The 22,689-nt window shown below is 41.5% G+C and overlaps 2 protein-coding genes across 3 annotated transcripts in view; one reads left to right on the top strand and one right to left on the bottom strand.

The window, feature by feature from the left end:
- ncbp1.S (nuclear cap binding protein subunit 1 S homeolog) overlaps positions 1 to 6,428 on the bottom strand; it is a 28,368-nt gene extending 21,940 nt beyond the window's left edge. Inside the window, exons 1-3 of one of the 2 annotated variants that reach the window (XR_005963911.1) lie at positions 6,288 to 6,428; positions 5,001 to 5,089; positions 172 to 272 (exon numbers count right to left, since the gene is read on the bottom strand). Coding sequence is in view for 1 of the 2 variants with exons in the window: in NM_001092003.1 (NP_001085472.1) it covers positions 172 to 272; positions 5,001 to 5,089; positions 6,288 to 6,321 (224 nt within the window). In the remaining variant the exon portion in view is untranslated. 2 annotated transcript variants of the gene reach the window in all.
- A 489-nt stretch (positions 6,429 to 6,917) lies between these two features.
- Positions 6,918 to 22,119, top strand: tstd2.S (thiosulfate sulfurtransferase (rhodanese)-like domain containing 2 S homeolog). Its single transcript, NM_001114790.1, is given in 9 exon segments — positions 6,918 to 7,400; positions 12,930 to 13,252; positions 13,357 to 13,465; positions 16,307 to 16,432; positions 17,362 to 17,467; positions 17,855 to 17,973; positions 19,311 to 19,469; positions 19,732 to 19,870; positions 21,795 to 22,119. Coding segments are annotated over 9 exon segments (1,449 nt in total). The 5' UTR covers positions 6,918 to 7,262; the 3' UTR covers positions 22,025 to 22,119.
- The last annotated feature ends 570 nt before the right edge of the window (positions 22,120 to 22,689 follow it).

Below are 22,689 nucleotides of genomic sequence, written 5' to 3'. Positions count from 1 at the left end.
CAGTGCATGGCAAGACTGCATTATATTTTTATTACTTTAAAAAACACTTTCATTTTTGATTACTGTTCCTTTAATTAGTATTTTACATCCTTCCAATATAAGTAAACTAAAACACATTACTCTAGCAGCCAAAGACACACATAGCATTATGTTAAGATATGTCATACTTACACAAAACAAAGGATTCTTAAGATCTTGTTTTTATAGTTAGGCAGATCAGCTTCTAAAACTCCAGCCAGACCTTCTAGGTTGCTCTCTAGTGAGGATGTACTCTGAAAAAGACAATTGAATTAAATTTCAAATAACTAAAATGCACTGAAAAGCCAAGTATCAATAAAACAAACCAAAGTGCTCATTCTTACATATGTGTACTTTAAGTTAATGGCTTCAAAGTCTGCATTACAAATGCAGTTAACATATTCCATCCAAGGTGAGCCAAAGCTTAAAGATAGCTAGAAATGTTTTTACATACTAAATTTACTTTATTTGTCAAAAAGTTCAGCAGCCTTATAACAGCAATGCTCCTTCGTCATAGCTGTTCAAAGCAGCTCTACATCTTCGAATCCCATTAGGCCATCTTTGAAACGTCAGTGACAATGTACATACCCAATAGTTAGTTTAGAAACTAAGCTTAGGCTACACTGTCAAAACACTTCAGAAAATGTCCATTGCTGATGCTAAATGCAGTGGTTTTTAAGTGGATGTGTAATGTGGATCAGAATTGAATAGTTATCTTGTACTGTGGATTTTATATTGTATACAACCGACAGCAGCCCAGAGTATGTGCTGTGAGTCAGTAGGACTAATTCCTGCTAATTGAACTTACTGCTCCTAGCTTTCTGCATCTCACCATCCAACTCTGCTGCAAATCTTTGTATTACCATTGCCAATTATTCAATTGTGGGGTAGGTGTTAAAATGCATCAGTTTACATTTATCTAGCAATTTGTTGCTTGCTTTAGTGAATAGTTTGGTATGTCCATTTTATTGCTATTGATGTCTGTTAGAAGACCAGACTCAGAGATTCTTCTGTCTTTAACTTGTCTTAATTAATCAATTGCTGGCCCTCACCCATGTGACCCTCTTGCTGTATATCAGGACATTCATTCTAGGGGAAGCATGGCAGGAGAGCCATGGCAGATTTAACAACTTAAGTCCATCAAGTTAAAGTACAGAAAGTTTAAGTACAACATATAGAGTTAGACAGAGTTGGACAGCAGTTGGATCAGAGTTGGACTGGAATCTCCAAGCAAACACTGGACATCACTGCTCAACAATTCATCTATCAACAAGATAAGACGGATTATACTGTCCAACTATGTTTAATCTGATTGCCTTCTTTTTCTCTCTCTCCTCTATACTTCTGCATATATCCTCTGCACTCCAACATCCATCAAACTATCCTGAAAATGAAATCTCCTCTTCACTGCTCCCATCACCCTCTCTCCATCTAAGCACACTATCTTGTATTGTTAAATCTATTATCCCCTCTCATCCCATCAAACAATACACTGCTCGCACTGTCAAATCTAGGTCACACCTAGTCTCACTCTCATTATTACTGTTACTTTCAGCTGGGGATATCTCCCCAAACCCTGGTCCAACTCACTCATTTGTACCCTCACTTATTCCTACTCTCAGGCATTCAACAAGGTCTTTTCCAGTCTCTCAGACTTTACGCACTTCTAATCTTGCAAACCTAATTCACATAAAACCAGCACCCTCCCTGCCTTTCTCATGTGCCCTCTGGAATGCACGGTCAATCTGCAATAAACTAACAGCAGTCCATGACCTCTTTATATCTAAGTCCCTTCACCTTCTTGCAATCACTGAAACATGGCTCTCCCCCTCAGACACTGCTTCACCTGCTGCCCTCTGCTATGGAGGCTTCTCACTTACTCACACTCCTAGACCGGATGGCCGTCATGGCGGTGGGGTGGGATTTCTTCTCTCCCCCAAATGTAAGTTTCAAAATCTAACTACACCGACTTCTCTCTCCTTCACTTCTTTTGAAGTCCACAGCATACGTTTGTTTTCTCCAATCTCTCTGCGTGTTGCTGTCATATATCGCCCCCCAGGTCCCTACTCCACCTTCTTGGATCACTTTGCTGCCTGGCTTCCATACTTTCTCTCCAGTGAGACACCAGCTCTCATTTTAGGGGACTTCAACATCCCCATTGACAACTCTGCTTCTGCTGCCACCTCTAAACTTCTCTCTCTAACAGCTTCATTTGGTCTCTCTCAGTGGACCGACTCGCCTACCCACATCGAGGGTCATGCTCTTGACCTTATATTCTGCCACTCATGCTGCCATCCAACTTAATTAACTCTCCCTACCCTCTGTCTGACCATCATCTACTCTCCTTTCAGATACTGCTTTCACCTGCACCTTCACAACCATCTCTCTCTACCCACACGTACAGAAACCGTAATGCCTTTAAACCACAACAATTATCAACATTATCAGCACAATCCATATCTCATATAAATACTCTCTCCTGTCCCAATATGGCAGCTTCTCTCTACAACGATGCCCTTTCAACAGCACTTGACTCCCTTGCACCTTCTACCACCCGTCACAGCCGGCCAGCTAAACCCCAACCCTGGCACACTAGTGTAAATCGGTACCTCAGAAGATGTAGTAGATCAGCTGAGCGACGGTGGAGAAAGTCACGAACTGATCCTGACTTCATCCACTTCAAATTCATGCTCTCCTGCTATAACCGAGCTCTATCATTAGCCAAAGAAAAATACTTCTCTTATCTAATATCTACTATGTCCTCCAAACCACAACAGCTGTTTGCCACATTTAACTCACTCCTATGCCCCCCTCCACCTATTAATGTTACCGCCCAAGACCTTGCTCATTTCTTTAATGAAAAAAATCGATCTCATTAGGCTGAGCATACCGTCCGACAACAATCTCGGACCAAGGTGCAGTCCACTCACATGTACTTTGCACTCCTTCACCCCTGCAACTCTAGATGAAGTTAGCAAACTTCTAGCCAGCTCAAAACCCACCACCTGCTCCCTTGACCCCATACCCTCTCGCCTTCTCCACCCAATCTCTGATACACTCTCCTGCACTTACCCACCTATTCAATCTTTCACTCTCTACTGGTACCTTTCCATCATTATACAAACAAGCACTAATCACTCCTATCCTCAAAAAACCTTCCCTTGATCCCAGCTCTCCCACTAACTATCGACCGGTCTCCCTTCTTCCATTCGCATCCAAATTACTAGAAAGGCTTGTTTACAAACGCCTGATCCAGCATCTCACTCACAACTCCCTCCTCGACCCCTTGCAATCTGGCTTCCGCCCATCACACTCGACTGAAACTGCACTCACCAAAGTAACCAATGATCTTCTATTGGCAAAGTCTAAAGGTCCTTATTCCATTCTAATCCTTCTAGATCTCTCTGCAGCCTTTGACACAGTTGACCACACACTCCTCCTTGACATTCTACACTCATCTGGCATTGGGGACAGTGCTCTTTCATGGTTTACATCTTATCTGTCTGACCGTTCCTTTAAAGTTTCCTTCTCTAACTCTACTTCTACTACTTTCCCACTCTCTGTTGGAGTTCCTCAAGGCTCTGTTCTTGGCCCCCTGCTGTTCTCGCTCTACACAACTTCACTAGGAAAACTCATTCAGTCATTTGGACTTCAGTATCACCTTTATGCTGATGACACCCAACTCTACTTGTCTACTCCTGATCTTTCTAATTCTGTCCTTTCCCAAATCACAGACTGTCTCTCTGCTGTCTCCTCCTGGATGTCACAGCGCCACCTGAAACTGAACCTTTCTAAAACAGAACTCATTATATTTCCTCCTAGATCTTCCCCTGCCCTCAGATATCACTCACCGTAAACAACACCACCTTTCATTCCACCACAAAGGCACGCTGCCTAGGAGTCATCTTAGACTCTCATCTGTATTTTTAACCACACAGTCAAACACTTGCAAAATCTTGCAGTATTCAACTGCGCAACATTGCTCGAATACGACCCTATCTCAGTTCAGAATCAACTAAAACACTGATTCAGTCTCTCATCATCTCCCGCCTTGATTACTGCAACTTACTCCTCACAGGTATTCCAACAAGTCACCTTTCACAACTCCAATCTGTTCTAAACGCGGCCGCTAGACTCATTCATCTAGCTCGCTGCTCAACATCAGCTGCTCCCATATGTATGTCCCTTCACTGGCTCCCAATCTCTTCTAGAATCAAATTCAAATTACTTACACTCACATTCAAAGCCCTTAATAATGAAACCCCTCCCTATATTTCATCTCTAATCTCCAAATACACTCCTTCACGAAACCTATGCTCTGCTTCTGATCTTCGCCTCACTTCTCCTCTGGTCACTTTTGCCCATTCTCGTCTACAAGACTTCTCTCGGGCTTCTGCTTTTCTCTGGAACTCTCTGCCACAAGCTGTCAGACTTTCTCCTTCCTTCCCAATTTTCAAGCGCTCCTTAAAGACCCATCTGTTTAAAGAGGCCTATTCGATGTACCTTAATTAATCATTGCTGTATCAAAAATGACAAAGTGTTTATACAATCCTAATGTCTCAATTGTACCCTAACCTTTTAGTTTGTAACCCCTATTGTACTCTGTAATCCTTGTCTGTATCCACCATTTATTCCCTGTTTGCTATAACTGCAGTAAAGCACTGCGTATCTTGACAGCGCTATATAAATAAATGATGATGATGATGAGTAGGAATGAAGCTATCTGCACTCCAGAATTCACGGATATCATTACAAAGGGCTTAGAACAAAATAAGCAAAGAACCGGAGAATACCAAATATTGCCATGTTGCAAAACACATAAAACTGAATGGCTATAATACAATTAAAAAAACAAAACTGTTATTAGCATTAGAAAGGTTTGTTTGTTTTTTCCCCTGGATTCTTGAAAAAAACATTGTAACACAAATAACAAAACAGTATAACCGGCCGTTAGTCTCCTATAATTTCCTCAAAACATTTACCTTTTCACCAACTCTGCATATCAAAGATTCCAATCGGTCTTCGATCTCAAGGGGTTCAGAGGTTCTTCGCCTTTTGTGAGGTTGTCCTCCTTATGAGGAAAAAAGAAAAATCATTGTTCTTTCAGAAATGTACTACATGAGAGAATAAAGTATTCCTGAATAAATATTTTGTACATAACTAGGCATTTAAAGTTTACTTTAAAAGTGTAAACATTACACTGAGCAAATATCGCTAGTAATGTATGATTTTTCTTGTTGAATAAAAGTGTTTCTAAACCTAAAAGAAAATTTGTACATATTTGTCCTCTTTATGGTTAGTCACTCCATTATTCCAAGCAACCATTCAATGACCCCTTTTGAATTTCCCATTGGGGGGGCATTTTTTTATGAGTTAGCAGAAGACAGCAAATTTCATCAAAAAAAACAAAACATTTTTCTGAAAATGTATGAACTAGAAAACCAAGCTCTGTCTTTAATCAGAATTTCTTCCCCCTCTAATCTGTGCATAGTGGCAATGAAACCAGTATTATAGTGCTGTCCTATTGCTGTAAAAACAGCAGCATGAATGATCATGCACTGGAACTGTGTAAGCTCTTGAGACAAACTAGAGCATACCATCACCAGTAACTAGATGTTACTTGGCCCCACAGCAAATTCATTTTAGGGCCCCCGAACGTAACTAAAGGTTGTCCTTTTTTACCAATATATGTTGAAATTGCTTATTATTTAGGGCCTCCTGGGGCCCCCTATACCTCTGGGGCCCCCCTGCAGTCGCAGGGTCTGCTTCGTCTGTAGTTAGACCCCTGCAAACCATGGCCTTAATTGAATGGTGGGCAGATACAACTTTGTTAAAAGTAAATTGAACCATATCATTTCATTAGACTAGTAAACATTAAACCAACCAACATGGGTGTGACCATTCATGCAAGGGCCTTTTGTTTTGCATTGAGACTGTACTGCATTAGCAGTATGGGGCCCATGATTACTGATGAGGGCCCTGTTAATTGTCCAGATTTCTAGAACACATTAGGATAGGCAAATCTCCCGCACATCATTCTGCTGTTGACCCTAAATGAACCTGCAGCATGTACAGCAACAGTGCAAGCGCTGGATCTAGTTTGGGCACCACTAAAAGCAGAACTTGCCAGGCTGAGGTATTTTACCCAAACAAACCTCTGAATATAACGTGAAGCACAGGAACACAAAGGGACCAAACTACTTGTAAAAATACAAGTGAAGGACCATACAAAATGTAACTCTACTTTCAAGCGGGACAAAAGAACTTACCATCATTCTCGTCACTGTGCCTCCTCCTGGACATGGCGCTGAGCAATACTTTGCCTCAAACAACACAGTGTCACCGGCAGGGACCGGCAGCTACTCACAAAGCCAAGCGTGAGATAGTCGCGTGAACCAAATTGATAGAGGATTCCACAAAGCTCTCGCGATAACTCGGGGAAAAGCGCGGTGTCTTCTTGCCACTCTCTAATTGGTCGATGAGTTGTTTACGCGCTTCCTACTGCCGGCTGTCTTCAGAACTCCAATCAAACCTGGCGTGGAAAATGAGTAAAGCTGAGGGGAGGGACTATGAAACTATCTTCCGCTTTACGAACTAAACGTGTGTCCACACGATCTAAACTTTGTTTTTTTGGACGCTTTTGACAGATTTTTCCCTTGGCGTCTATGGATGCCGTGGGCGTTAACTTCCGGAAAGAACTTTCAGTCAAGGGAATGTGTATAAAACTCTGAATTGCTTGCTTCATGAAGCTGGTCATCTTACCCATGTTTGGTAGTGATAATCACGCTGCCACTGTGCTCTTCTGCTGTAGACTAAGCTGTAAATTGTAGCTGATCCCTTATTGGACTTCCTAGGGGGAGGAGGGCTCAAACATGCTCTGCAAACAGCTACTTTATTCAGACTGTAGTGATAAACAGCATTTGATTATTTATGTTCTGTCTTTCAAAGTTACTCTTTCATAAGTAGTTCTTAATTAAATAATTGCAGCTAAGGGGGGGCTAATTAAATTGCTGCATGATTTATGAAAAGTAGTGGATGCTTGTTGTCATTGAAATTAGCTAGCAGAGATTTTAAAATATATTTTTTATCTGCTGCATATTTTTTTATATATATTAATTTGGCTCATGCCAGATGTGCCTTATATTAAATGCTGAAATAGCTTTTACCATCAATTATTATTCTGATTGATTCAAGATTGTATTCTTTGTAAAATGTCTGTGTCTTCCTGCTGCAATGAAACAAAAATGCTGCCATACTTTGAACTTGACCTGAAATTCCCAGAGGCAGACATATATTGCTCTGAATCCACTACCCCAGTGAGAAACTTGAAAGCTGAACTGGATGCCAACACAAGAAAGAAGTTTGCATTTGCAAAAAAGAAGGTATGTGTCTGTATTGTAGTTCCCTGTGTATACCTGTGTTTACTTACAGTAGCAGCTTTGTGACTGTTCATTTACACTATAAGATCATATGTGAGAGCTTGCAAGGGAGCGGAGCATTCTTGTTGGAAGTTAGTTCCACCATGGGAAGTAAGTGAAGCACGTTTGAATTTTCTCTTGCCTAATTGGGGGACACAGGCACCGTGGGATGAAGATCCTGTAGCTGGAGAATGGACACTAACTTGTTAACTTTTACTCCTCCTCCTGCTCTGGGCTTCATCCCCTGCCTCCTACAATCTCCAGTTTCGTTTAGTGTCCTCAGAAGGAGAAGACACATCTTTAGTGGCTGGAGCTTATGATCAGGACTCAGTGTTAGGATCACGCCACACTAAGGGGCCACTGACTTCATTCAAGAGCCTCTCCAGTTGATACCTACTGTACCCTATAGCCTTCCTGCTCTACGGAGGTCTGCAGGCTCGCTCCTGTTTCCCTGCACTGTCTTTCCGCTCCCTGGAGTTCTGCAGCAGCGCCATACACACAACATGTGTATACCCACTACACAGACATCTATATATGTGGGACTCTTCACATATATCTTTGTTTGTGTATGTGACAGGGAAAATTCATCAAAGGGCACAGAACAGCTGGCAACTTCGGTGATTAGGAATAACCATTCTACCCCCTTATCTTCCTCTCCTATCTTACACTGGGTCTCCGCTACCCCCTGGCTCCCCATAGGGCCCCATCCCTTTCCCCCCCCCCATGGCACGTTGCTGCTCTCCCGCACTTTTTCCAGACTCAAACCCTCTGGCGCCTTCCCTTGCGTCTCACCCTGGAACGCACTTCCGCTTTCTCTGTTACCTCCGACGCGACACTGGGGAGTGCCTTCCCGCCCTCCCTCCACGGCTTCAACCGCCCCCATTCTTAATCTCCTCTCCGGCAGCTCCACTCCAGGACCACTCTGGCAACCCGACTCCTCGGCACACCGCAGCTGCCTGCCCTTCTCTCACAGCTCCTGGCGGCACATTACGGGTACCTCCTCCCTGGGCCTAGATCCACATACATCTACCAGAAACTGATCAGCGAGAGGCCCCTACCTCATCCGCAGGAAAGGCAAGTACCTTTCCTCTGCTTACTACCACGTAGATAGTGGGTTCTCCTGGGCCACTTAACCCCCCATCTACGATTCTCTGTCTCGACAGGCCCATCTTCTGCCTACAAGATTAACTTTGGCTCCTACCCTGCATACTCAGCCGGGTTCCCCTGCCTCAAAATAATAAAAATTTTAACAAAATAAAATATAAAAAATTCAAAAACAAAAATTTTCTCACATCATTACCCTTGTTCTTCCACTCAAGGGGAGAAAGAGCATGATGGCAGAAAAATCAGAGGAGCCCAGGACCTCTAAGTCCTTAGCTCACATGCGCCAAACTGCACAGATTACATTTCTGGCATCAGCTGACTCCGTGTGTATGGCCTGCAGACCATAAGATCCCTCGCCACCACCCCTGGCTAGTACTTCTGAATCTGAGTTGATTAGGGCCCTATCTCTCTCACTTGCAGGCATCCAAAACATGGCTCGCATCTCTGAGACCTTAGACAAGGTCCTGGAGCGCCTATCTCAACCCACTAGGTAAGCCGACCCCCCCACAGGCTCCAAACGCCTAGCACCTTCGCCTCCTGATTTTCCAAGGGAACTATTCACTCCCTCCGACGAGGAAGGCCAAGTCCTATCAGAGGAAGTCTTTGATCATGAACACCTGGATCCAGACCTAAACACCCCTAGAACCCAAAAGGAGGTGGAAGGCCTGATATTAGCGGTGCTCAGTACTCTCAACATCGAAGAATCAGTCTCCACGGTTGAGCCAGCAAAGAATATCTTCAAGAGACAAAAGAAAAGCTCACGCGTATTCCCAGCATATGAACAGCTCGACAACATAATCAAAGCCCAATGGAAACACCCGGATCACAGGGTACAGATTTCCAGGCGCTTCTCACAGACATATTCCTTCCCTCAAGAGTGCACTGATCTCTGGGCGTCACCCCCAGCTGTTGACCCTCCAGTTTCCAGGAATACCACTATCCCAGTGGCAGATGCGGTAGCATTCAAGGACCTTATTGACTAGAGGGGTTAGTGTCTAGAGGGGTTCTGCTAGTCATCCTTCACAGCGTCCGGTTCCGCTTTTATGGAGGTCTGGGTGGAACAAGCAGCACAACTTATTGGGTCCGAGGACCCAACTACCGACAATCTTCTTTCTCAAATAGCAGACGCTACCAACTACATTGGGGATGCTGCAATCGACGCAGCAAACATGGTGGCACAGGCCTCAGCGCAGTCTGTGGCGGCTCGTCGTTTCCTGTGGCTAAAGACTTGGTCAGCCGATCTAACATCCAAACGTTCCCTGGTCAGCCTTCCATTCCAAGGGAAGCTCCTCTTTGGGTCCGAACTAGACAAGATAATATCCCAGGCAATAGGAGGCAAAAGCACCCTACTCACACAGGCCAGAACCAAGAGACCACCCTTCAAAAGACTGCCCTTTTTTCGCCCCTTGCGGCAAGGACAAAGACACAGACCGACAAATCCAACACCAATTTACGCTCACGCTACCAAGGCAAAACAGAGGTCCAGTTGGTCGTCCACCAAGGCACCAGCTAAGCCCTCTCAGGACAAGTCCAATACAGCATGAAAGGGTGCCCACCCCCAAAGGGATCCCCCTAGGATTCCGCCTCAAATCCTTTCGGGAGGTGTGGGAGCGAAAAATACGGGACCAGTGGGTCCTTTGGGTAGTTTCTCAAGGACTACTGATAGACTTTACCCAACCACCAACCCACAGATTCTTCATATCCAGGTTGCCCAGACAACCACACAACAGAAACAAATTCCTCATGGTCATCCAAGACCTTGTCACAGCGGGACCTGTTTTAGACCTGAAGGATCTCAATCCTTTCGTCAGAAGGTGTCACTTCAAGATGGAATCAATCCAGACGGTGAGTTTATGACGTCATCGATATCAAAGACGCCTACCTCCATATACCCATTCACCCAGCCCACCACCGGTTTCTCAGATTCTTTGTGAACGGTCAACACTGGCAGTTTGTAGGAATACCATTCAGACTGTCATCAGCCCCCCACACGTTCACCAAGGTGATGGCGTCAGCATTAGAGGAACTAAGGCTCCGGGGAATACCAGTCTATCTGCTCGTAACAGGCCAGTCCGCAACGACAGCTCTTCACCATACATCCGTGGTCCTGCAAACCTTGACAGACTTAGGGTGGATGATCAACTTCAACAAATCCAACCTCATCCTGACTCAGACAATAGAATACTTAGGTCTGATATTGGACTCCAGGAAAGGCAGAGCATTTCTCCCTCGAGACAAGACCAGTACCCTATAGGGCAGGATCCGGACGTTCAAGAGTACCTTCAGGGTGTCTCTCTGAATGGCCATGCAAACCCTGGGTATGATGGCAGTATCCTTTCCAGCAATTCCCTATGCACAATTCCATACCAGACCCTTCCCACCCCACCACTGGACAGTTCTCACAACGGATGCCAGCTTACAGGGATGGGGAGGTGTACTGAACCAAACAGTCCAAGGCCTCTGGGATCAGGAGGAGAGCTCCACTTCCCATCAATCTTCTGGAGCTGAGGGCGATTTGTTACTCCCTGGAAAGCTTGACGCACCTACTCCAGGGAAAAGCAGTACGGATACAGTCCGACAATGTAACAGCAGTAGCGTACATAAACCACCAAGGCGGCACCAGAAGCCCTACAGTCCTAAAGGAAGCACAAGACATTCTACAATGGGCGGAGAACAATGTTCCAGCGATATCTGCGGTGCACATACCAGGTGTAGACAACTGGATAGCAGACTATCTAAGCAGGGAAACACTAGATCAGGGAGAGTGGAGTCTACATCAAGAAGTCTTCCAACTCTTAGTGGAAAGATGGGGACTACCAGAAATCGACTTAATGGCATCCCGAAGCAACCGCAAGGTCCCACGGTTCATGGCAAGAAGCCTAGACCGACTAGCGCACGCTAAAAAAAAAGGTGGTGTTTCTTCTGGCCATCACATCGGCTCGCAGAGTCTCAGAATTGGCTGCACTCTCATGCAAATCGCCTTTCACCATCATCCACAAGTACAAGGTAGTCCTCAGTCCTACTCCGGACTTTTTATCTAAAGTAGTTTCGGAATTTCACCTTAACCAGGCTATAGTCGTGCCTTCATTATGTCCGGAACCCAAGAATCCTGGCGAGTGTAAACTAAACAACTTGGATGTAGTTAGAGCATTCGAGTCCTATTTACAAGCTACCAAGGATGTCCAGAAAACAGGTGCTCTATTCATCATTCCTAATGGACCTAAATGCGGCACCAAAGCAGCCAAGACTGCGTTAGCCAAGTGGATTCGTGCTACCATCAATAGAGCCTATGCAGTTAAAGGAAAACAGCCACCGCTTAAAGTGAGAGCTCACTCTACTCGCTCACTTAGCACATCATGGGCAGTTCGGCATCAAGCATTGGCAGAACGTGTTTGCAGAGCGGCCACCTTGGTGTCCCTTCATACTTTCACACACTTCTACATGCTACACACACAGGCCTCAGCCAGCTTTGGGAGGAAGGTGTTACGGGCTGTAATTAGTTAAACACCTACTGGGGGATCAGTGTCCCACCCTCATGGGTTGCTTTGGGACATCCCCTGCCTGTGTCCCCCAATTAGGCAAGAGAGAGAGATTTTTGTACTCGCCGTTAAATCTTTTACTCTTGTCCTATATTGGGGGACACAGGCCTTCCCTCCCTATATCGACACTGATTTACAACTATGTTGTTCTTAGCCTACTCCATGTTGGGAGTTGGGAGGGGGTTGAGACTCCTCTTCTGTTTTGGGTCATTATGCTCCTACTTTGTTGAAACTGGAGATTGTAGGAGGAGGCAGGGGATGAAGCCCAGAGCAGGAGGAGGAGTCAAAGTTAACAAGTTAGTGTCCATTCTCCAGCTGCAGGATCTTCATCCCACGGTGCCTGTGTCCCCCAATATAGGACAAGAGAAAAAGATTTAACGGTGAGTACAAAAATCTCTCTTTCTCTGCCAGAGTTTTTACTCCGGTGTAGAAGACAGCATGTGTGATATTAGTGTAAGAATACAGCACAATTTCAAGTTAGTAGATGTGAGTGCATCATTCACCTTTCCAAGACCATTTGAGCAAGCACATAATATAGAATTAGCTACCATTGTATGCACATAAATAAGATTTGTCAGCTTGCCTTGTACTGTGAATGAATTGGCACTGCCAAGCATTGATCTGCATCAGAAATGTTGGCCGCAATGTCAGCAGAATGTCATAGCAAAGGTCATAGTGGGAAAAAAGCAGAAGAATTTTGGAAAAAAACTTTAGCGTCCAAGTACAGCTATGGGAGCTGCATAACATGGTGGAGTATTGGGGAAATAGCTTTCCTTGTCCTTTAAAATATAGTCAAACGGTTGAAATCAGAACAGTCTGAATTTAACTCTGCAATGCTTTTGATCTACAGGCCTTTGCTCTTTTTGTGAAAGAACTTCAGACGACTGGTCATTTGACTCAAACTATGCATTCTGATGTTCAATGGAAATGTTGTGGGCTGGAATTCATAAACCTGGCAACTATTCACAAGCACGTTGCTGCACACCATTCAAATGACGTTTTGCAACTAACCAGAAGCATTTTAGAAGAATTGGCTTTAGCCGCTGCAACCACTGTGCCATTTACTGAACTCTCAGAAAACTCTGGTGCTTTAATGGACTCATCTTGGAACAGATGTCCTGTTTTTGATTGGTTACCAGACACAAGCAATGTTGCCCATGATGATCTAAAAAGGTAGACTGGTTTTCCATCAAATTAATTTCCATCAATGTAATTGTTTTTTAAAATTCTTTTAGATCATAGAAATATTAACCTCACATATTGTTTTGCTTTACCAGTGAGCCTGGGGAAGTACTTTTATACTACTGCTACTGTGATGTTAAGGATCCACATTTGATCTGTAACTGGCAAAGGGCTATGTGTCAGCTGCTTCATCTAACAGGAAAAGTAAGTGCCAATTAGTTCTTTGCACATTTTGCATTCTGTAGAGTGCTGTGAGACAAATCTGTGTAATGTATATCTGTAAAATTACTTTTTTTTTTTCTGGGTAAAAATCAGGAAGTTAGTGTTTTGGATATTATGTTAGACATCCAGTCACTCCAGCCTTTATAGATTACATTTTTGGCTAACCAATTATATTATAAACATTTTTTATTTTGCACATTTATTTACCCAGTTTTTATTTTGACACTGAACTGTTCCTTTAACTACAGATTTTGCCTTTGTATTCACTCATCTTGAGAATTAGACATTTGTATTTTTAGGGGTCATTTTGTATACATTATAAAAGCTGGCTATATTACTGAACATATAAGTGCAAATATGTTACACCCTACAGCATACTCTGGTAGATACAATTCTATGTGCAACTGCAGTGGCAAGAATTCTAGTATCGCACTGCATTGTGGGGAAAAAATACGGAGAACTGCATCTGAAAACTGCATGTTGTGCACTTTGTAACTGAACCCTAGCTGTTTATTGACTTTCTGTATTGTCAGTAGAGTCACTAACACTTGTAGAGTCACTGAGCTGTTGATCCAAAAGCATTAGAAATCCAAAACTACAAATAGCTCAGAACTGCTAAAAATGGAAAAATCATGTAAATTGCAAAAGTGCTCAGAGAAGCAACAGGAGTCAATTTGTATCAATGCATTTGAGAGGTTTAATGTTGTGTCAGTTGAACACTCGAGTTAACTAATGGCAATATATTTTCAGTTTAAGAAGTTTTGATTTTAATATTTTATTGAAATCACTGTAATGCAGCCCCTCCCTCAATGTCTTTAATTGTAAAGTGATGAATTCTGTGACTTAAAAGTCCCTCTTCTTTTCAGAGAATCTGAGAACCTCCCACTATGGTAAGCAGATAGCAGGCCTAGGGAGTATATTTATCAAAGAGAGAAGTTAGAGATCACCACAGTCCACTAGTGTGAAATTCTGCCATTCTCCGTTCATTTCTATGGGATTTTTAAAGGCGTATTTATCAATAGGTGAAAGTGAAACTTCATCCTTTGATAAATACGCTTTTCAAAATCCCATAGAAATGAATGGAGAGTGGCAGAATTTTACACTAGTGGACTGTGGCAATCTCTAACTTCACACTTTGATAAATATACCCCTAGGACTAGAGGTAGGCCCGATGCAGAGAGGCTTCATGTCTCAGAATTCATCACTTTGCGATGGGGATGCACCAAATCCAGGATTAGGTTCGGGATTCTGCCTTTTTCAGCAGGATTCGGATTCAGCCAAATCCTTGTGTCTTGAATAACAAAATCTGATTTGCATATGCAAATTAGGGCAGGAAGGAAAATCACGTGATTTTTCGTCATAAGGCAGTCAATTTTTTTCCACTTTTTCCCCTTCCTGCCCCTAATTTGCATATGCAAATCAGTTTTGATTCAGAATTCAGCAGAATTTTTCTCAAAGGATTCTGGGATTTGGCAAACCACTAGGTTTTGAGGGGGAATAAAACAGATAAAATATATGCAGTGCAGTTTTTCAAAATGAATTGATATTTTTAGGAAACTTGCTGTGTTCAAATATACCCGCATGTGAATAATTTATACTTAAAAATCATGCACCACCATCAGGAGTTAATATTTAACCAGTGTAAAAGTCCGTAACTTAAGTGGTGCTAGAGGTGTTTGGGCTATAGTCCTTATTCATAGATCCAAGTTTTGACACCCGTGATGTTTAGAGTTATAGATGCACAGAAGCCCACACTCCGATCCTAGTGTGTCTGGCAGGTGTTTATACTTACAAGAAGTAAGTGGATACAGGCATATGTAATTTGAGCGTCTCAGTCCACTTTCACCCTTCTTAAAACTTAGGTAAAAAGGAAGTAACGTGTGGAAGCGTTATAAAAATTTTAATAAATAATTCAAAATTGCACTCACAAGCATTCCTCCAATAAAATCGCTTTAAAACCAATGTGGCATTCCGGTCTATTGTTCCGAGTCCTTTGCATAACTGAACCGTCCAGTGTAGTTTCCTCGGGTCACCGGCTGCCGCTTCCACACTCTCGTCCTATCGCTGACGCGTTCCTCCGAATGGCTTCATACAAATGAGCGATAGTCTCACTTCTAAACAATCGCTTCTTTTACCCACCATATTCAAAGTCCAAAAAACATTATTGTCCACAGAAAAGCAGCTATCCTTTGCAAAGATCCCCATAAACAGATACATTCCATAAACATTGTGGCACAAATTACATCCTATTTCGGTTATTTCATAACAAAAAAATCATCCTGTTAAAAAAGCCCTAAGGATAAAGTCAATATTCAGGCCATGGGGGGATAATGTTTTAAGTTTATGGATCCACCAACTTTCTTTGCGTAGTGTGTTGTTCACCATATCACCCCCCCCCCTCCAGTCATTTTTAACCCTTTCAATCCCTAACCATTTTAGACCCATTGGGCTTTTATTATGTTGCTCTAAGAAATGTTTCGATACTGTGTGCTTCATAAAACCTTTGCATATATTATTTACATGTTCCCCTATCCTTTCCTTTAGTTTTCTATTTGTTTGCCCACATATTGAAGGCCACATGGGCACGCCAGAAAGTAGATGACATTTGTAGTGTCGCATCTAATAAGGTCCTGAATCTCAAATTGTTCTCCAGTTGTATGACTTTTGAAATTCTTTGTTTTTGTGCCAAATTTACAAGATTTACAAAGTTTGGAAATTTGGAAAGTGCCAGACTGCCTGTATCCTCCATTTTAAGTCCCCTGGGGCACCAGTCCCAGAGTCTGAAGTCTTCAGTAATGAAAATGCTTACTTTCTGCTTATTAGATCCGAATTGCTACAGAAGGAATCAATGGAACAGTTGGCGGAAGCAAAGTATCTACTAAGCTGTATATTCGTGCCATGCTATCACATCCACTTTTCAGGGGTATTATGTGTTCAGAAGATTTTAAGGTAAGCTGTAGCATATGTAAAATATAGCCTCTCAATTACTAAACACCAATCGTATGGTGGGGCATTGCCAAATTTACAAATGTACCAAAGTAGAGCATAACAACATCTTCAACATCAACATGCACATCATTATTTGAGTAGCTTAAAAGTCCCAGACAATCAACACTGAACAGTTTGTTTCCCTCTTAATTCATTTTCAGTAATAATGTGAGAGCACTGCCTTTTTTTTAACATTTTTACTAACCTTAAGGCATGCTGCGTCACGTTACAAACATCCATTATCAAGAAAATTCAGGTCCAAAGTTTTGCAGATAATAGATCCCCTACCCTTTTATATTTGGTGATCATAATGGCTAATGAAGTTGCTCTAAAGCACTAAACATATATCTCTGAGAAATGTTCTTTATTCCATAAGTTGTCTTATGATTATGTAAAAGTATGAACTTTATTAAAGTCAGTTTAGATTTTCTCTACATTAGTGTATTTTTTAGTCTAATTGTTCTTTTAATAGTCTAAAATAGATCATTGTCTGAAAGTCCTGTAAATATCTTTCCAACAATTTCCTACCATGATTATTTCATTCCATGAAATTTATTTTATGCCACAGTACTCTTATACAGTGTCATTGTTCAAACATAAAAAAACATTATCACAAATAGGCTTTCAGCAGGGGCGTAACTACAGAGGAAGCAGACCCTGCAACTGCAGGGGGCCCAGGGGTATAGGGGGCCCCACAAGGCCCAAATAATGAGTAATTTCATTATCTATTGGTAGAACAGCACAACCTGTGGATATGCTTGGGGCCCTAAAATTAATTTGCTGTGGGGCCCAGTAACATCTAGTTAAGCCACTGGCTTTCAGATAACTATTCTAAACATATGTGCATCTTTATTTGTATTTCTGAATTACATTTTTTGTCCTGCTAACAGAAAAGTGATGGTGGAGCGCATTGCTTTCCAGACCTTCGAGTTGGTGTCTTCCAAGAAATTGTGCCAATGGGAATTGAGCCACATGAAGTCTCGTACAAAGTAACTGGTATGTGAATGTTTCAAGCAAACATGTAAAACGAAAATATATAAGAGTGCATTACAGTCTAATAATAAATGTTCACGTTTCTAGCTTTTGGAAAGAATAGTCTTATGTACTGGCTGATTTACATTTTGCAGCTGGCAGTCTTAAAAGTGGTTTGGCCATGATTCTTATTTTATTCTTTGCAAATCAGTAGGGCATCTAATGGTGGCACGTTCAAAAAGTTTTCCTATAGGTTTCAAAAACACAACTGTTATTTCTGCTTTCCTTTAGTAATAAATAGGTTGAGCAGAAAATGTACACATTTATGGGTATCTGCACAAATGGAGAATCACAAAATTTTAAATTAATATAATTGTAAATTGGGTTGTAATCTTTATATTTTCTTTACAGCTATTCATCTATCCCCAGTGGAATTTCATGAAAAAGTTACAAAATATTTATCTGAAGTTAGTAAACCAGACCTGGATACAATTTTACTGGACTGTCGCAATTTTTATGAAAGCAAAATAGTAAGTCTGCTATTGCATTTGCTGTGTAAAGGCTCCAGGTAGGAACCTTGGTGTCCTTAGTTAGTCTATAAAAAAGCAATTGACTGCACCATGAAAGTTGGCACAGCTGCTATTTACTATAAGCCTTACTGCAGATTTTGCGCATTCTGCTGCCTATTGATTCATTGGAATTGTAATTTTTGATTACAGGTTAACATTTTGTTAAGAGATGCATTCTAAATTCTTTGATTCCCATAAGGTACAATGGTAGCTTTTAAAAAGTCAGCAAGCAATGTTGAATCACCCAAAATATACTTCTTTATTGTTGATAAAGGGTTTCAACACCTATACAAGAATAAATTCATGCCAAAGGCTTTGTCACATTTTTTTTAGCCATAGCTTCCTTATGCAACTATAATGCCGAGAAAACAGCCAGCATGGTTTTCAGTTACGTCCCATTAAGCTGGTAATACACGTGCAGATTTTATACTTTATGTTCGTTTAAGTCTACCGATCTACAACTAACCACTCAGATTAAATACGTTTTAAAAATAATTCAGACAATGTTTTGACACAGCCACCATAAAAAAAGTTATATCTGACAAGTACCAGTCACCCACTGATGTTGTCAGATACATGCAGAAATCTTATCTGTAGCTGATGGATAAATCTTTTAACCTGTTTGATCAACTAAACGACCAACACCATGGCACCAAAAATGCCGGGACACTCCACACACGATCCAAAATGTTTGTTTAGTACACCTGTATCTTTAAATCTATGGCCAGCTTTAGACCAGCTTTAAGCTGGCCTTAGACGCAAAGATCCAATCATACGAATCCTTGATTTGTACAATTTTTGGACCGTGTGTGGAGAGTTCCGATCATCGATCAGCCAGGTTAAAAGATTTCTGTCGGCTGCGGGTAATATCTCTACATGTATTGCCGATCGTACGATTTTCAGAGGGAGACTGTCACCAGCTTTGTCGGACATAACTTTCGTACGATTGCTGTCAGGGGCAGAACATAGTCTGATCTGTTCTTTTACTACTTTATTTGATCTGAATGGTTAGTGGCAGGTTGGGAGATGGGGAAGTCCGATCGCTCGAGGATTCGAACGATCAAATCTTTGCATCTATGGCCAGCTTTAGACCAGTTTTGATTGTCCCAAGTTTGGCACTCCTGCACCATTGTTGCCTGAAAAAATTGTGGCTCTGTTTATCTGGACTGATTGAAGAAAATGATAAATGTTTTGTAACCGCTACTTGTCTTATTTGTGGCTAAAATTGCTTACAAAACCAGTGTAACTTCTGCTTCTGCTGCATCTACAATGTGTTCTGCTTTTCATTTATTTTCAAGGGGAAATTCCAAAATTGTTTGGCTCCAGATATCAGGAAATTTAGCTACTTCCCAAGCTACGTTGATCAAAACCTCGAGCTCTTTAAGGATAAGACAGTGTTAATGTATTGCACTGGAGGAATACGTTGTGAAAGGGGCTCTGCTTATCTCAGGTCAAAGGTGAGTATTTTTTATTATCTGTTATTTATATAGCACCTACACATTTATACAGTGCTTAAAGGCCCTGACAACAAATCCTGCCTCTTCACATTGTTGGAATCATTGCACATAAAACACATTACATGTGGTAAATCTGGGTAATTGCTCAAAAATGGCTTCTAGTTTTTGGGCAATTACGTGCAGTACCTGCAGTACTCCCCTGATGGCAGCACTATTTTTGTATGTCTATTTTTCTGATGAAGGCATTTTCTTCTGTTGTCAGTCTGTCTGCAAAGAAGTTTACCAGCTTAAGGGTGGCATACATAAATACCTCGAGCAGTTTCCAGATGGATATTTCCGAGGGAAGCTCTTTGTATTTGATGGACGTTATACAATTTCTTCTAACAGTGACATCATATCTAGTAAGTAGAGTGCTCTAGTGATATGAAGGCAATTAATGCTTTGATCAGAGAGGGCCAGCAATTGTCTGTTAAGACCCTTACCCCCATATGTAATAAAAGGCACTGGGGTCATTTATAAACACTGGGCAAATTTGCACTTGGGCAGTAACCCATGGCAACCAAACAGTGTTTAGCTTTTATCAGCCAGCTGCAGATTGAACACTGAATGCAATCATCCTGCCCAGGTGCAGATTTGCCCAGTGTTTATAAATGATCCCCACTAAGTTTGCCCAGGAGCAGTAACCCATATCAACCAATAGAATCTTTGCTTTTAATCAGGTGACCAATAAATACTAACTTCTGCTTTTTATTACATACCCCCTACTCTAAGCGACTGTGTTCTATTGGCAATAAAAATCATTGTACAGACCGTCCCCGATTTATGTACGAGATAGGGTCTGTAGGTTTGTTCTTAAGTTGAACTTGTATGTAAGTTGAATGTTTAGTAATTGACGGCATCAGTCAGCGATTTATTATCTTAAAATGCCTTTATTGGGACATAGGCTCTGACCCCAAACACCCAGCAACGTTTCAGACCACTCTCGGTCTTTTCTCAAGCCGAGAGTGGTCTGAAACATTGCCGGGTGTTTGGGGTCAGAGCCTATGTCCCAATAAGGGCATTTTAAGATAATAAATCACTGACTGGTGCCGTCAATTACTATATGTGATTTGATTGAACGGATTGAAGTTGGAAACCGTTGGACGTGCATCGGATTAAAGCAATTTGGAGGTGAGGGTGCTGACTGTGAAATTTGTGTAAGTTGAATGGTTTTCTTAGTAGCATATTATTTTTACCGTTCTGTGCTCTGCAGTAAACACATGCCAGAGGGGATTGGGGCTGGTGGTTTATTAAAGCTAAATGCTAATAAAAGTCAAGCAATTGTCATAGTGTGTTAATGTGTTAGCCTCTATATGTAAGTATGAGTTGTATGTAAGTCGGGTATATGTAATTCGAGGACTCCATGTACTTTTCAATTATGCAAAGCATATATAGCTTCTATGACTAACAGAACAGTGCTTTCTTACAGTTGGCTATACATGGACAGATTTACAGATGCCAATTTGGCAGCTTATCTGTCCATGTATGGGGTCCACTGATGGGTCTACCCAAACAATATCTGGCCAAAAATTTGCCAGATGACAATCGGGCAGACTGAAGTTCACATGTGTGATCTTACTGCAAGCATAGCGGTAATTGTTTTCCCCTGACCAAACAATCTGATCAGCTCAATATTGCCCTCATATCGGTGGCAGATCCACTTGTTTGGTGAGGTGAAAATATCCAGTACACATGCTTCAGAAACAAAATATCACAAATTCGCAGCTCAGTCTAAAAACTTTTTTTCACACACCAAAGGGTGCTTATCTCATCAAAATTGTTTCCTCAGAGGAGAAACAGTAGTGTTTATTGTTTTTTTAACAAAACCCCCTTAAGGAACACTATTCTCCTGCACTGGTAGGGAGCTCCAGACAGCAGATCAAGGCATGCCCATAATGAGCGAGTGCCCAATCTTGCTCATTACATGCATGCGTGTGATGTAGTATCATGCATGCACAACAGGAATCCAATGGGGCCTTGAGTATCATTTTTTTTTTACCTGTGGTTTTTAAAGACCTGAAATGCACTTTAAATGTAGGGATTACTTTCTGTGTATTCTAAGCTGCCAGCTAACAATACTGTATGTAAGTTGATATTGTATTTCTGGTGCTTTCCTGAATACTGGGTTTAATAGCGAACCCATGCATTTAGCACTGAGGAGTTGTTTCCCTGTAAAGGTGAATTGTGTGAGCATATTTAAGCATGTGTTGCATTAATTCATATACTGACAATTTTGTAACTTGTTGTCAGCTAATGTGGTATTTCTGCTGTAATTTCTATGTCCAGGTTGCAGTTACTGTGGTACAGCCTGGGATGAATATATGCTCTGCTCCACTCCACGCTGCTGCCAGCTTGTACTGACATGCCCCGAATGTCAGGGTAAAGGCCTCACAGCTTGTTGCCCCACATGTCAGCAGAAAGGGGTTAACATGTGTCATGAATCAAGTCAGCAACATTTCAAAGAAGAATGTGAATGCACAGACAAGAGACCGAAGATACCAACTGAAGACAACTAAATCTTCCAACTTCTAAAAATAGGTTTAAGCCAAACATAAAATGTTTTTTAATGCTTAAGATATGTGGGGGTTTTTTTTTACTAATTTTAAACTCAGGCATTTTATATTCAGGAAAAAAAAAAAAAAAAAAAAAAAAAAATATATATATATATATATATATATATATATATATATATATATATATATATATATATATATATATATATATATATATATATATATATATATATATATATATATATATATATATATATATATATATATATATGAAAAGGCTGTCATCTTGTGCTTCCTTAGGTTCATGCTACACACACTGTGGTTTAACCACTAAGAACCTCTCATGAAGAATCCCTTTGTCCTCCTGCAGCCACTTTCCATTAACAATTTGCTGGATACTATTTTTGTAAAAAATATGTAGCAGTGCTTACTTTCGTAAGCATTTCCTTCGGATGAGTAGGAAATAGCTGCAGGTAACTACGGGTGCTTTTCAAAGCTGCAGTTTAAATACTTCTGGTGCATTAAGCTAGCCATACCCTGCAAGATCAATTTGCTTGGTAAGGTCCAGAAAGAGCAGATCTTTGCTTGATTCGGCCTCCCTTGAGTTGTGTCTTATCAGACTGATTTGGCCCTAAATTGGCAAATTATCAGATCATAATAAGTTCTTA

Source organism: Xenopus laevis, chromosome 1S (assembly GCF_017654675.1).
Source record: "Xenopus laevis strain J_2021 chromosome 1S, Xenopus_laevis_v10.1, whole genome shotgun sequence".
NCBI classification, from domain to species: Eukaryota; Metazoa; Chordata; class Amphibia; order Anura; family Pipidae; genus Xenopus; species Xenopus laevis.
Note: the sequence above shows the minus strand (reverse complement) of the source record. Positions and strands in the feature narration are given on the sequence as shown.